This window comes from Gordionus sp. m RMFG-2023, chromosome 1, assembly GCF_954871325.1.
Source record: "Gordionus sp. m RMFG-2023 chromosome 1, tfGorSpeb1-WG-v2, whole genome shotgun sequence".
Lineage (NCBI taxonomy): Eukaryota > Metazoa > Nematomorpha > Gordioida > Chordodea > Parachordodidae > Gordionus > Gordionus sp. m RMFG-2023.
In genome coordinates, this window is record NC_088775.1 from 51,335,105 (window position 1) to 51,351,732 (window position 16,628).

Consider the following 16,628-nt stretch of genomic DNA (forward strand, 5'->3'; position numbering starts at 1 on the left):
TATTGAGGAATATGATAATGAAGTATATAATTGGTATTCACGACTCAGGAAGTCTAAGGTAAAAAAAATGTAAAAAATAGAACAAATATCTTAATTAATAACTAATTTGATATATTCGTCCTCAAGTCTGACGACTCAAGTTCATAGAACTATTCGTCCTCTAGTCAACTCAAGTTCATAGAACTATTCGTCCTCTAGTCAACTCAAGTTCATAGAACTATTCGTCCTCTAGTCGACTCAAGTATATAATTCTTATTCACGACTCAAGTTAGAAGTCTAAAGTAAAAAAATTATCTTAATTAATATAATAAATCTGAAATATTCGTCCTCTAGTCGACTCAATTATATTTGTATTCACGACTCAAGTTGGAAGTCTAAAGTAAAAAAATGTAAAAAACAGAACAAATACCATCATAATTAATAACTAATTTAAAATATTCGTCCACTTGATAACTCAAGTTGACAGCTGAAGTTTATAGAAATATTGGTCCTCTAATCGACTAATGACTCGAGACTCTGAGTAGGATAAACTCGACTTTTTAACAACACTAGTCAATAGTATAATAAACAATTCATGGGCGATTTGTATATTTTTTTTATAAAAAATGAAATAATTTGTTGCGTATAGTAAAATTTAATTAAAGTTATATTTTTGTTTTGATAAAGTAATCTATTAATATAAATTTCAGATTTACATTAAAAAAATTTTAGGAGATATAAGCGAGATTCTCAAATTTTAGTGATTTTTATTTTCGCGATTTAGAAACTTTCTCCAAATTTATTAGCACAATCACCACATAAGAATATAAATTGTCTACATGGATCAGGGCAGCATTTTTATGAATTTCTTCCAAAAAAGCATATATATATATATATAAGAACTGCAGACGCGGTCCGGAATGGGATAAAAAATGGTAAGATTTCCGACTAGGATTAAAAATTTATAAATATGGGTCGGGCATAAAAAAAATTAAAAAATCCTGGACGAGCCGGGCTGCTTTTTAAATAAATTAACATTATGCCAATTACTGTTTCGACATATTGGGAAAAAATCGTATAATGGAGTGTAAAAAAATAAATAATTTCAAAGAAATTAAGTGGTTTGCCTAACCCCAGTCTCCTACTTAAACTGTCATATTTATAAAAGAATGTAAAAATTTTTGATTATAATTTTGAGTTATATATTTTAAAAACCCGGTTCAATTCTACATATTTAAATTTATTTTGCTATAGTAGTATTTTAGATTCATAACATTATTTGACAGCTTTTAAAATTAACTTATTTACAGTATTGTGATGATTTTATGAAACATGTTGACGATTTAAAAAAACACATTTGCAATTTATTAAAAAATTTAAACTTATAAAATATTTAAAACAATCTTTTTTTAAAAAAGAAATGGGGGATGGGGGGGGGGTAAAACTTAAGGTAAAATTATGATAATTTTTAACTTATTTTTTTCATTGTTTATTTTATTATCTATTAAATTTACCTTTCTTATATTGTAGTTTCGAAAATGACTAGTGAAATCTTTATTTTATTTATATAAAAGATCAAAATATATTTATTTTTCTATTTGTAATGCACATAATATAACGAAAAAATATATCTATATTATAATAATCGAGTTTAATTATCTATTAAAGTAGTCGTTCAATGGAATAGATCGGAATCCCTCTTCGATATATCGTATGTGAGTATAAGGCTGTGAAATCATAATTAATGAAATAAGCAAAAGGCTAGTAATTGCCTTATATGGATTCTGTTATTTGGTTTGGAATATATAGATCGATATTGATTTTTCAAAACGCAAAATTTTTTTAATGGGGTTTAGTTGTGGAAAATAAGGTGGAAGATATGCTATATTTCGATAATTTTGCGATAGTATGTGGGCGCAGTGGATAGGAGCATTATCTATAATTATAAGTGAATTCAACAGAAAAATTAATTTTATAGCTGTTTCTTTCACATAAAACCGATATGATTTTCGCCATCAAGAAGGGAGTTGACGGATGGCCTCTTACCCATAGTCCATCCATAGTAAGAAATTATGTAGGAATTGAAGCCTGTCATCTAATTTTAAAATGGCACGTTCATAATTTTTAGGTAATATTCTTTACGAATATTGATAACATTTGGGGAATTCTGTCTATTGGATTCTTTTGCAACCCTTTTCCGGCTCCATCTCATTAATTTAATGAATCTTGATATTACCGAATCACTCATTTTGAGATTAGGTGGTAAATTTTACATCGTCAATTAGTGAGACATCTTTCGGCTAGGGCGATTTTTTGCTGACTCCAATTGCCATATTTATTTTTGGTTGAGGATAGGTATCAAAATCAAATAGTAGAATAACTTTTTTGATTGGGAAAAAGAATTATTTATGTCAAATAAAGCTGAATGTGAAATATTTTGAGAATAAGATGGTCCTTCCTGTAAGGAAAAGTCTAAAAAATTATATATAATTAAAATATGTTAAATGTTAAAAACTTGTAGATGTAAAAAGATCTAAGATACTGGAGAGAGTCAAATTATTCTTTATAAATAAGTTAAGAAAAGTTTTAAAAAATAATTTATAAGTTTTGAAAAAAATCAAAAATGAATATTGTTTAAAAATTTTTTAAAATAAATTGCAAATGTTTTTTAATTATTTTTGCAAGCAATACATTTATCTGGATGGGTTTTAATTGAATTAAAATATTTTTCTATTGGACGAATCGAAAGCGAAAATATTTTTATTTTTTATATTTAAATGAACTAAAAAATATTTAAGAATTTAAAAATGGAATTGGAATTTGCAGTATAAAAAATAATATTTAAATTTTTTATCGGATCGAAAATCTACATTTTTTAAGTAAAAAAAGGGTGAAAAACGCTCATATAGGTGAATGGAGAGCAAGAGTAAGGGGGGGGGGGGTGGACATTAGGGGATACGATTAGAATATGTAAGACTTTCTAGAGTCTAAAAAAATATTTTATAGAAATTTGCTCCATAGATGGAGACGAAAATCCAACTTTAAAATTAAACCATTTTAAAACTGAAAATAATAACTAATTTGGCATATGCCAACGAGGTAATTATTTTGCAAAAAATTATCTAGTTTGTCATATTCCTTATAAAAAAAACTACTTTGCCAATTTCATTATGAAGAAATAAAATTTATTCCTGTCAACAAATGTTAAGCACAATATTATCAAAGCTACACCCATATCAAGTCTCATATTTTAAGATGATAGGATTTTTTATAATGATAATAATAGTAAAATATATTTTAATTTATTAAATTGTTTTTGTGCTTCTAGAAACTTCATTCTATCTTGTTTAATGAGATTTAAATTACTTCTAACTGACAAGAAAAAATAACATCTATGAAAATCATAGAATTATAAGATTTAAAAATATCTTGAATCGATTTAAGATTCAATCTAATATTTACTGTAATTTTTATTTCGCTTATAACTGATTTTTATTTATTGGCTGAAAAAAACTAAACAGGTATTACATATTGTTCATTGCTTCTATAATTTTTCTTCTAACATAATGTCAATTTTGACAATTTTATTTTGCCAAAAATGTCTTTCTTCAAACTATCTACCAAACGGGTTGAAGCACGCACTTATTATTGACATAATATCCGAAATAATGCTTCCAGATTTGGCTAACTTTACGCTTCAGAGGTGATATCATAGTTGATTTTTGGTTCATAATTGGATTACTTTTTTCATGACTGGCGAAATTGATTAAAGAATTAATAAGGCACTAAATATTAACGCAAACCAGATAGTTAGAACTTCTATATTCTTAATTATGGCATGAAGCTAATTTTAACAATTTTTTACCTTTTACCAATAATTACTTTCCTCTTTAAGCCAACTACCAAAGAGAATAATGCAATAAAATATACTAATAAAACCCTATTTAATATAAGTTTCATAATTAGTGTTTCTAAAAGCTTGCTTGATTCACTTCACGCTTATAGCGTGACCTCGTATTTTTCATTTTGTTTATAATTCAGTTACTTTTCGTGGTTCTCATACTTGAGTGATGAATAAAAAGTAGTAGTCAGGCATTAGATATTAAAGCACACCAGATATAGTTTTGTATATTTTCCATTTTAGCAATTTTCTTTTTTCTTCATATCTACCAAGCGGATTAAATTAATATACAATTATTATATAAACAAAGGAGGTGCCGATGTTTTAATCGAATAGGGCCGATATTTCATTCTTTTAAAAATATCGGCTATCGGCAAATATTATAAAACTTTCCGATCAAATCCGATAAAATAGCGTCTTAATTTTTAAAAAATTTATTCAAATTTCATATATTGTTACTTTATTATGTAAACAGATTAGTTATTATATAAATAAATAAGTGATTTATCAATAAATATCTTTTTATATATATTTAGATTCCTGAATATAAGCTATAACTGATTATAATATATTTTAATGACTTGAGTTATAGTATAGTTAAATTATAGATGTTATACTATTAAATATATATGAGATGAGTATGTATGTAGTAATTCAAAATTGCTCCATTAGCCGATTTCTAAAAACGGATAACTCAATATTTTAATAATATTGCCTAAGCTATGAGATTTCGCTAATAGATGTCCAAACATTTGTGCCATCTATGAGCAATATCTTCAGGCTTGCGTAATATTTTCTGGATAAAATAGTGAGTTAGCTTTTATAAAAATAGACTCAAATGGAACGTTTGCAAGACTAGATGTATAGATTATAAATAAAAACGATTAGTATGTTTACAGAATACAAAATCAGATATGATATCGGATCGATAATCGGCTGTACACCCCTAATATAAACATTTATAAAAATAACTGAATAAATGTTTTCAGTTACTTCTTAATCTTAAGGTTGGCCAAAATCTTGTTACTAATATTATTTTTTTACTTTTTACTGGCTATTATAATTTATAATGGTTAAAGTCAGAGACTAATTAAGCATAAAACATCACCATATTTTGGAATTAGGAGTTGTTCAACCAACTTTAAAGGAAATTATATAAAGAGCACCAAAAAATTAACAATATATATTAATTTTTCATTTTCTATAGTAGGGATCGGCCGAATGCAGGGCAAAAAGGGGGTTTAAAAGTCTAGCCCCATAAAAATTTATCCCCCTACCCATGAAAGTGTTGTGGCTAAGCCCCTCTTAGTAGGGTTTGACCATATATCGATTGTAAAGTGTATTAAACTCTTTGAATCATTTATTATTTTTACTTTATTGAATTCTTTATTATAAAATACAACTAAATATAGTTTAATTGAGGGAATTGTACAAATTTTTAGGTTAGGGTATAAAGCTCCAACAAATGATTTAAATTCATTTGTGGCATGTATTTTAAATGGTATATTTTATTTTAAAAGTTTTAAAATCTTTTGTTGCGATTTTATCAACCCCCCCCCCTTTGGAAATATTATACTTTAGCTTTGCAGTGAAAAAGTTCCAAATGATTTAGTGGAAAATTTTAATATATATTAATATAAGGTCAAAATTTTAAATTTATATTAATAAATTCAGGGATCCAAACCGAAACGAATATCGGTTTGGTTCAAGTTCGAATAAAATTACAGTTCAGGTTAAGGTTCGGTTCGTAAAAAGGCTTCGGTTTGAAACTCTAAAAACCGGTATGAACACTTTTGTATTCAAGCTTATATTCGAATTATGTATAGGGCAGAATATTTTTGATTATTTCATCATTAAAATAAAAAACACATATATAAAACCTACATTTTCATAATTGCACATTATAAAATAATATTTAACTTATAAATATAACAAATAAATATCAAAGAATAATTTTAATATGAACAATATTTAACTTATTTACTTAAAAATTTTATATTAAGCCGCACAATTAATATATTTCCAAGGAGATAGTATAAATTTAATTTTTGAAAAAATCTTTCCACACTAACTTGGGTAGCCGGCACTGCTAGTAAGATATCAGACAATTTACATAATTATGGGTATCGATTATTTCTCCAATAGTCTAAAATATTTAAATTTTTATTTAACCCAGGTTTTTTAGAAAAATTAACTAAAATATTTCTAATATTTTCCGCTTTTTTTAACAGATTTTGTTTGTTAACACCTTTTTTTAAGGAAAACTTTCTACTAAATCTCTTCAGAGGTTACATTAACCGGTTGATTCACCTTCACTAGAATCCTCCACTCTTATAACAAAGTTTAATTCCATGTTATGCCATATTTTAATAATACTTAAACTTTTTTATTTTATTAGTCTTTTGTTGTGATATTTTGTTAATTCTATCGAATTCTAGAGGGTGGTTTCTTTTTTTGTGACGCTCAAGATTTTCTCCATAATGGCCTTTCATATTTATTTGACAATCAGTAATATTACATTTGATATGTCATTTATAATACTATAAGTAAATAATTTATATATTGGATTTAATTTAGGCATTATAATTTATATGCTTAAAATATTTTTAAAAAGGTGTAAAATGGCAATATACTAAAGTTTAAAAAAATTATAACTGACATTTATCATCAAATGTGATTGATAATAATCTTTAAAACAATTCGAATATAATTATATAATTTTGCAATATACTAGTAATAACTTACACATTATTTTATAAGCATAAAATCATGAGGCTCGAATAGGTTCAGAGGCATTTTAGCGGTTCGGTTCAGGTTCGGCTAGAAATTTTTTTAGCGGTTTAGGTTCAATAAAAAATACCGAATTTATGGGTTTAATGGTTCGGTTTGGATCCCTGAATAAATTTGTAATGTATTTATTTGTTATGAATGTGATAAAAAAAAATGTACAGGCTAAGTTATTATAATAAAAACAAAAAATTAAAAGAATGAAACAATATGTGTCTTTATTTTTACATAATACTTAAAAAATAAATGACGATCCATTAACAACAAAACAAACACTACAAAAATACATATGGTATAAATTTTAATGTAATTTTTTTGCATTTACAAATTTATATTACTTAATTTTTTTTATATAATACAGTTTAATATTTTTTTCAAATGTTTAATACGACAAATTTTATCTAGTAACACAAATAAAACAAATTCATTTACATCAAATCCTGATCCTGTTTTATCAAATTCAATACCTAATATATCAGCTACAAATAATTTCCATATTATCAATTCTCACTCTTTAAGATTCTATTATCGATTCAGCAAATTTAATCTCGGCAATTCCAAGAAGGAAATATAAAAACTGGAATAAGGAAAAAATAGATATAGCAAAAAAATTATTATCTGTACGAGAGCGAATGAAAATGAAAGATATCTCTAAGTATATAGATATGTCTTTATCGTCTATTAATAAATTAAGACTCGAAATATTCCCGAAATCATCGGAGACCCTTTGAAAGATTATGTAATTGGAAAGAGAGGTAAAAAAAGACACCTTCAATATAGAAAGAAAAATAATAGATCTTTTAATTAACAATACATTCACTATTAAAGATATTATATAAAATTTACCTCCGGGATTTCCTAAAAATGAAGAACTATAAGAAAATATATTTAAAAAAATAGGATGGTCCAAAAAAAATGCAGGAAATAAACCTGATAGGAGAAACACATCGGGCACAGTCAATATATACCAAATTTATTGAATATAGCCAAAGAAAAAATATTTTTCTTAAACGAGACAGGCATAAATTTACATGTTCAACCTTACGCCAACAGTTAAAGTCCCATCATCTAAGGGTAAAAATTTAAGCATATTATATATTATAGGAAAGGTGTGATAATTTATCGCATCATCGAGGGACCTTATAATAGTCTACTATTTCGAGAATATATTATAGAACTTATTAATATCATACCAAGTGATGCAATTATTATTGTGGGCAATGCATCGATCCATAAAAGCCATCTCATTGATAGTTTAAAGAGCGAATAGAATTTTTGCCATTCTATTCGCCACAACTAAATCCAATAAAAAATTTCTTTGGGGTATTAAAAAACAAATATAGGTCAATCAATCCCCGACTAAATACAAGAAACGAAATCGTTCATAATGTAATAATCAATTCTTAATGAATTTAGTATTCCTTATGATTTTTCAAGTTATTATAATAAGATACATCAATATTTGGAGATTGGTTATCGAGGAGAACCATTGAATGGTAAATTTATAAAAATATAATTTATATTGAAATATATTTTAAAGGAATATAAAAAATCGGAATACATAAAGAAAAAACGAAAATTATAATATCCAATTTTTTAATATTTTAATGTATTTTTTAAATCGGTTTTGTTATATTATATATTTGATCGTCATCGCCGGGGTGGCCTAATGGGTTAGATTTATGCTTGGAAACAGAAGGAAGAAGAAGGACGCAGGTCAATCCTGGTAAGGAGCATAAAAACTTTCAAGTTTTTCTTCGATGACTGATGTGTAAAGACATATGGTAAGATGAATTTCGGAGCTTAGAGATGACACCCCGGTCACCGACAGGCCTGGACAGCCGGGTGCTAAGGATACCTGTCCAATAAACAAAATGAAGGAAACAAACGGAAATATGAATATGAAAGCTAGGGCGTTCCTTCCAAGCGACGCGCAGGGTGTAGACCTCCATCCTGTGAAAAGTAAAGTAAAGGTCAAAGCAAAGAAGACAAGATTAGCAAGTTTGAATATTGGGGACGCTTAAAGGTAAGACGAGAGAATTGGCATCAATGTTGAACAAGAGAAAAGTTGATATAGCGTGCATACAAGAGACGAAATGGAAAGGTCAGAAGACTTTAATGATTGGAGATGGGTATAAATTGTACTATAATGGAATTGTTAGCAATAGGAACGGTGTCGCCATCATCCTCAGTCAAGATCTAACCTCCTCAGTGGTAGAAGTCAACAGGATCTCTGGTAGACTAATGAAGATAAAACTATGCATTGGTCAATCAATACTACACATCCTTTCAGTATATGCTCCCCAAACGGGTTGCAAGGAAGAAGAAAAAGATGACTTTAGGGCTATCCTTGATGAAGCTGTAATGGAAATCCTTAAGGATGACCTAGTCATAATTGGTGGTGACTTAAATGCGCATGTGGGGAAAGCAAGAGGCATCATGGTGGTTTTGGATATGGAGAAAGGATTGATGAAGGGGAGCACGTACTGAAATATGCATAAGCTTTCGATCTTGCCTTAACCAACACCTACTATAGGAAAAAAGACAGTCATCTAATAAAATATGAAAGTGGTACAAGGAAAACACAGATAGATTACATGCTAATATCTCGCAGAAGATTAAAAGATGTAATAGATTGTAAAGTCATCCCAGGAGAAGATATCGCCGCACAACACAAGCTACTAGTCATGGATTTACACATCAAAACAAGATAAAACTGGAACCATGCATCAAATGGGGCAAATTAAAAACAATCACAGATGCCTTTGCAATCAATGCTAACATTGAAACAATAGATTCCTCACAAGTCAGTGAAAAAATGTGGACAGACCTTTCATCCAGATTAATAGACACTGCCAAATCGATATTAGGCTTGACAAGGGGAGGCAACAAATCATACAAAGAACTATGGTGGTGGAATGAAGAGGTACAAACCATAATAGGAGGAAAAAGCCCTTTATAAAATATGGTACAAATCCAAAAACTATGACAAAACAAAATACAAAAAATCCAAGAGAATAGCTACAAAGTCGGTGGCTAGGGCCAAATCTATGGCATACGATGACATGTAAGAAGAACTACATACCAAAGAAGGGCAAAATAAAATATACAGATTAGCCAAACAGCGAGAAAAGAATTCTAGGGATATAAACGGAGCTCCGAAAGTAATCAAAAATAAAGATGGGAGATTGATAATAAAGGAAAAAGAAATAATGAATAGATGGAAAGAATATTTTCAGGAGCTTCTCAATTTTAATTCCACATACTACATTTAGACGAACACTCCCCATGTCAAAATCTTGTACAACCTATAATAGAACAAGAAATAATCGCATGCCTCAAGCATATGTAAAATAACAAAGCTAGTGGTCCAGATGATATTCCAATAGAAAGCTTAAAAATGGAATACATCTCCTCACAAATCTGTACAATAAAATATTTGGAGATCCACACAATTGTCAAAATTACAGGGGCATAAAACTAATGTCACACTGTCTAAAACTGTACGAAAAAATAATAGAAAAAAGATTAAGAGACATAATCGAAATAGGAGAGACTCAGTTTGGCTTAGAAGATCAACAACTGATGCAATCCACGCAATTAGGCAAATGAGTGAAAAATACAGGGAAAAGAACAAAAAGCTACACATAGTCTTTCTCGATCTAGAAATGGTGGGCGCTACGCCACAAAAAGGTTCCCGAAAAATATATAAGAATAATACAGGATATGTATATGGGCCATACAACAATGGTCCGAAGCACAACAGGTACTTCAGCAGGCTTCACAATAGCAGAAGGAGTTCATCAAGGGTCGGCTCTCAGCCCACTTCTCTTCATTACAGTAATAGATGTATTAGCACAGTCCATACCTCAAACAGTCCCGTGGAATATAATATTTGCAGATGATATTGTGATACTTGCCGAATCCAAGGATGAAATGAAAGAAAGATTAGTGAGTTAGATAAATATCCTAGAAAAGCACGGACTAAAAGTAAATAGAGAAAAGACGGAGTATATGGTGATAGAGGAGAGAAACAGAGAGTATTGATATCAGATATCGGCAATTGAAAGCTGCAAATATTTGGGCTCCACTATACAAACAAATGGCACAATAGAAAAAGAGATCAAGAGTAAAATTAATCAAGGGTGGTCAAAGTGGAGATCTTTATCTGGAGTGCTATTTGACAAAAGAATCCCACACAAATTAAAGGGGAAAATTTACAGTTCCATAGTACAACCAACTATTCTATATAATTCGGAAACATGGCCAACCAAAGAATCAGACGAGAGAAGTCTACAAATTATGGAGATGAGAATGCTGAGGATGATTGCTGGGGTAACAAGAAAGGATAAGGTGCGAAGTAGAAGAATACTAGGAAGTTTAAAGGTAGTGCCCATTAAGACTAAGATAATGGTAAATAGACTTAGGTGGTATGGGCATACAATGAGAAGGCCAATGAACTACATAGGAAATAAGGTTAAGAGTTTGGAAGTGATGGGCAAACGTAAAAAAGGAAGGCCAAAACTTCAATGGGGCCATAAAGTTAGAGCCAATATAAAGAAGTATAAATTAGAAAAAAGAGATTGTATGAATAACATAAAGTGGAGAAAGATGTTGAAGGAGCTTACCACCAGAAAAGGTTAAAGCTAAAGAGAAAAAAAATATATATATATGATCGTCATTTATTTTTGAGTATTATGCAAAAATAAAAAAATATATGGTTACATTTTTTTTAATTTTTTGCTTTTATTATATTAACTTACCCTGTATATGCAGTAAGAAGTAGGAATGATTATTAAATATAAATGAATATTCATTAAAAAGTAATTTTTTAGAAAAATATTTTAATAGCCCTTTTTAACTATACCATAATAGCATCCATTCTATATTTTAAAAGATAGGAGGCACTGGTTTTTTTTATTTTGTAGTCTAATGATGAGGTTATCAAATGATAATATAATAATTATATCCATCAAAATAAAATTAAAATGTTATCGCAAAAGAGAAAAAAACCTTCAGTATAGCCCCGGTCTACCCTGTTTACTAGTCCAGATCCTCATAAAATGACAAACTAGATTAATAAAAAAATAGTATTTTTAGTGAACTGATTGTTAGAACGTGTTTAGTGTTTCAATCAGTTTGGCAGATAATTCAAAGACCACGATTGGCATCATACCAGAATAAAAATTGTATAAAACTGTAATGCCTGTTTAGCACTTACTAATTTATCAATCAGTTTTTCCAATCAATAAAAAAACACCAGTTAAATAGAGATAAAACTATTTGATATGAATCTGAATCTAATATTAATATGCAGCTTTAACATGAAGTTTGCCAAACTTTTGTAAGGACAAAACTTATTTACGTTTGGTAGACAGTATAAATAAAAATTGTTTTATCAAAATAAGAAAATTTCTAAAATAAATATCAAGATTCAAGATAAAATGAAAAAAATAGGTGTACAAAAGCAATTTAAAGATATTTTGCAAAACATAATAAATTATCATTAACAATAGATTTAGATATAAGAAAAAATGATATTTAAAATAAAAATAGATTACAGTAAAACCTATTTAATTTGGACACAGTTGGGGCCGATGTTTGCCCAATTTATCAAGGCTATTTACTTTTTTTAAAAAGCATTTTACCATCTGTTATATTCATAATTTAGTAAAGAGTGAAATTATGTTCAACCATTTTTAAATGGTTTTAAATCATCATGTACTAATACAGTGTTGTGATGATTTAATGAAACATATTGACGATTAAATTAAAAATCATCCATATAAAATTATAATCTTTGCAAAAATAATTAAAATATAGACAAAGCATTATTGAAATTTCTTTTATTATTCCTTTTGTTATTTTAATTATTCTTGCAAAGATTATAATTTTATATAGATGGGTTTTAATTTAATCGTCAATATGTTTCATTAAATCATCACAACATTGTATATAAAATTATTATAAAATAGTATAAGAATAAAGAATGCGTGAAATAAAATAAGATACTCTCTATTTGATACAATATGTTTTATTTGCATGGTAATTGATAAAGTCTTCTTTGAATTATGAATATTGTGAACTTTACAAATATTAAAACTTTTAGCATATTCTCTTTGAGTATGGTGATTTCGAAATAATAACCTCAATTTTTTTAATTAACGATAACTCATTATATTTGTTTTCTTTATTAATTTTATTATTTGACATGAATAAGTTTAAAAAGATGATAAAATTTCATAAATGAATAAATGCAACAAAATATAAAATTCCCACTTTATAGAGGTCTTATGCAATTGGGCAAAGCCGAATTTATCAAGGCATTTCCTAATAGTAGATAATAGGAATTTGATTGGGACTCAAAATTTTAGTTAAATTAGGCAGTTGTTAGAATTTTAAAGAGCCCAAATTAGACAAGTTAGACTGTATTTGAAACATTATCTCTGCAATAGCTTTTTCCAAGCAATGCATGTGATCTCTTTCGTAAAAAACTTTTAAAATTGGTGCATTATAATATCCTAAATACATTATTTGAATCTAGAAGGGATAGGCCTAAAATTTGTCAGAATTTATTAAAATTGATTTTTTATCTTGCATTAAATATAAAAGTTCAAAATTTCTATAGAAATGATTTTCTATATTTATTGTTTATTGTAATAATATTAAAATTATTAACCTTATCCATTTTAAAAGTACATAAAATTATAATTAGGATGTTAAAATAGGTGATAAATAAAACGTCAAAATCCTAAACAACAGTGATGCTTCAGAATATTTTATATGTAAAATTTATTAATGAGAGTTGAAAAGAATTGGGTAGATTTCTAACGAAAATAAAACCGTGGTATCACTGAAAGTGCTGGGATTTTCGGTTGGGTTTTGATCTACCACATCATCATCTCCAACCAGAGTTCCTATAGGCAAAGGTCTTTTATTCTCCTTGGCTATTCGTTCGATTACTTTGTAAGCCGATTTAAAATCTTTACAAGCCACGTGATACCTGGCGCTCTCTGGCAACCACTTAGGATATAAAATATTTATTTAATAAATAATCATATTTTATGATTAGTTCAAAAATAAAATAATTCTATAATCAATAATTCTAATAAAATATAGGAATTGTAAAAATGTGGGCATACCAATGAAAAACAGGAGAACAAAAGAAGGGGCAAGCTTGAGAAGGCTAAAAGCCATGGCCAACCTAAAGTGGGCATAATGATCAGAGCAAGCAAAACTTCGAAGCACGTCCCCAAACCCCAAAATATCTTATTTATAATGTAACAATGTAATAATCAAATATTTAAATTCGGTTCTAGAGTCAACTTGAATTTCAACAGAGTAATAGTGTTTTTAAATATTACTTTATTATCATTGTGCCACCAGTATTCAAAAGTACTATTTTGCCTGATAGCGGAATACAAATTCCTTTGGTTCATTAATGTAAAGTTCTTATATAAAGTTTAAAAATTTAAAGGTTTGGTGAAAAATTTCCATATTTAAAAAAAATTATATTTTAAATTGCTAGATAAGATTTGAATTGATTATAAAAAATGAATCGAATTGACAATAATAGGATAATTCCTAAAACGCTGATCATCGATTCCGATCAGATGAGAATCATAGTTTTTAAAGAAATTGAAAAGATTTAATAAAAACGTCAAAATAAATCAGTTATCTTGACCTTAAATTTAAATATATAAGCATTTTGAAAGTTTCAACTATCAAAATATAAGATTGGACAAATTTTAATTGTAAAAGAGTTGCAAAAAATTGGGTTTAATCTTCAATTTTTTCTTAAATGAAATATTTTTTTTAACCTTATATTAAGTTATTCAATTGGCAGGCCCTTGCAGTGAACAGGAGCTAGAGGGGCAGCCGCTCAGGATGGCCAAAAGACGATTTTAAGGGCCGCCAAAAACTTCTAAAATGTAAATTATATTTTTAAAGAAATTAACCTTAGGGTCATTCCATGACAAATCAATCACTTTTCGACCGACCCCTTTCGATAAAAAATCGTAGGCTAGTTATATATGTTCCCATTAGATTATAAACAAAATTTTAGCGCATTAGCAACTATATTAGCGGAGGGGTTAAAGGTCCAAAAAACATCTTTCTTTGCTTTTTACTGATGTTAAATAATTAGTTTTTAATTTAAAACTAAATATGATCAAATATTGAATCTAATATCAATAGCTAAGTTAATAATTGATGATTATGGTGAAAACATCAAAATTAATTTTTGATAAAATATGGGTTATCTTATGGTCAGTTGAAAACTTGAAATTAATATTTAGAAATGTATATGATCTCCGATTTTTAATTTTTTTAAGAAATATTATCCGTTTACAATTTTTTTAATAATTTCTTCAACAATTAGCATGGCTGAATATTTATTTAAAAATATATTGCGATTTTTATACTTTAAAAAAATAGATGGCGCTATATATTATAGTTTTAATATGTTAAAATTCATTTTTTTTATTGAATAAAAATATTTTAATGTATATATATCATACTAAATCGATTACAATGTGCATTATATATATTTATTTGTAATTCAGATCATAAATTTTTAAAATCTTCACAAATTTTACCTAATTAAGATAGTTTATAAATTAATTAAATCTTACTTCATCTAAAGGAATACAAAGCCTGGCTAGCTTGAGATTTCTTCAGGAGATAATATATATGTTCGACTAGTGTGAGTAGAAGGACTGACCAGCGAGAGAATATGAGATTTAGGCAACACTAAAATATCATCTTTCAGATGAAATTTAAATGAGGCTGAAGGTCCACAAGGGTGTAAAAATCGGATTTTACTTTTTCATTTGTATCATTTTTATCGATTATATATCCTAACCACATTTATCTTCATATACACAGTAATATATCTATTAATATTTTAAAATATAATTTTCTCATTTAAAAACGAAACTTATTTTATATTATATTTTTTGGAATTTGAATATATTTTAGTTTTTAGTCTATTTTGATCAATACCCCGTAAATTTTTTGGGTACCATGAATGGGCAGTGCAGAATCAAATCTTTTACGAAGGGTTAATTCCTCTTCGATATATTCTTGATTGGATACATATTCAAATTGAATTCCATTAATATTTTCTTAAGCATAATTATATAATTCTAATGGGGTTAGGATTTGATTTTTATTTGGCCTTTGAAGACTAGCTCTGCAACTAATCTTTTGACAGTTCCTCCGATACCGTCACATGCATTTTTGGCGTTAGCAGTGGCAAAGATATGCCATTCGGCAGGAATATTAAAATCGTATTTATGGAGGCATATGTTCAGAAAATTTTTGCAATTCTTGTATTGAGACGCGGCTTCATCTGAAAAATATATTATATTTTCTGGTTTAGAATTAAATTTGGCTGTTAAGAATTTAATAAATTTTTTTTTGATAAAGGTGGACTGCACTAGTATTATGGCTTAATGATTCAGACAAAATAACAAAATATATATTTTTTAATTCTTCTCCAGATTTATAATAGGCAACAAATGGATGTATAGTGGCCTGCACGTTGTTCCAATGAAATCCCTGAACTTCATCTAGTAAATTGAAGGAATAATTCTCTGAATAATCTAGAATTGTTAAAAATTCCCCTTAAATTTTCTTTGGAATTCTTCAAAAATAAACTTTGTGTTTAGCTATAAATGAGTGACGCAGTAAAATTTGAACTTTTTCTAATAGATATTCGATGAAATCATCAATGGACTTTATAATAGTTTCAAGATTTGCTCTATCCACCGTGATCCATTGTTTAAACGTGACATATTCTATACGATTTCTCTGAAACAACTGGTATAATTGGCCCTTAAGAGATTCTATACCAGGGCATTGATCACAATTTGTTAAATAACATTTTGGCTGAGATGGATTACAAATAATTTGCGCCAAAAGATAGTTATAAGAATTTGTACAGTAATCTTCTCCTGCT

At 28.0% G+C, this 16,628-nt stretch overlaps 1 protein-coding gene across 4 annotated transcripts in view; it reads right to left on the reverse strand.

Moving 5' to 3' along the window:
- LOC135922188 (synaptic vesicle 2-related protein-like) overlaps positions 1-16,628 on the reverse strand; it is a 135,725-nt gene that overhangs the window by 76,671 nt on the left and 42,426 nt on the right. For 2 of the 4 annotated variants that reach the window (XM_065456612.1, XM_065456611.1), the window contains exons 7-8: positions 13,810-13,935; positions 13,511-13,690 (exon numbers count right to left, since the gene is read on the reverse strand). The exons of 1 other annotated variant lie outside the window; for it this stretch is intronic. In XM_065456612.1, coding sequence (XP_065312684.1) covers positions 13,511-13,690; positions 13,810-13,935 — 306 coding nt within the window. The remainder of the gene's footprint in view (positions 1-13,510; positions 13,691-13,809; positions 13,936-16,628) is intronic. One more of the 4 variants, XM_065456613.1, reaches the window with a different exon arrangement.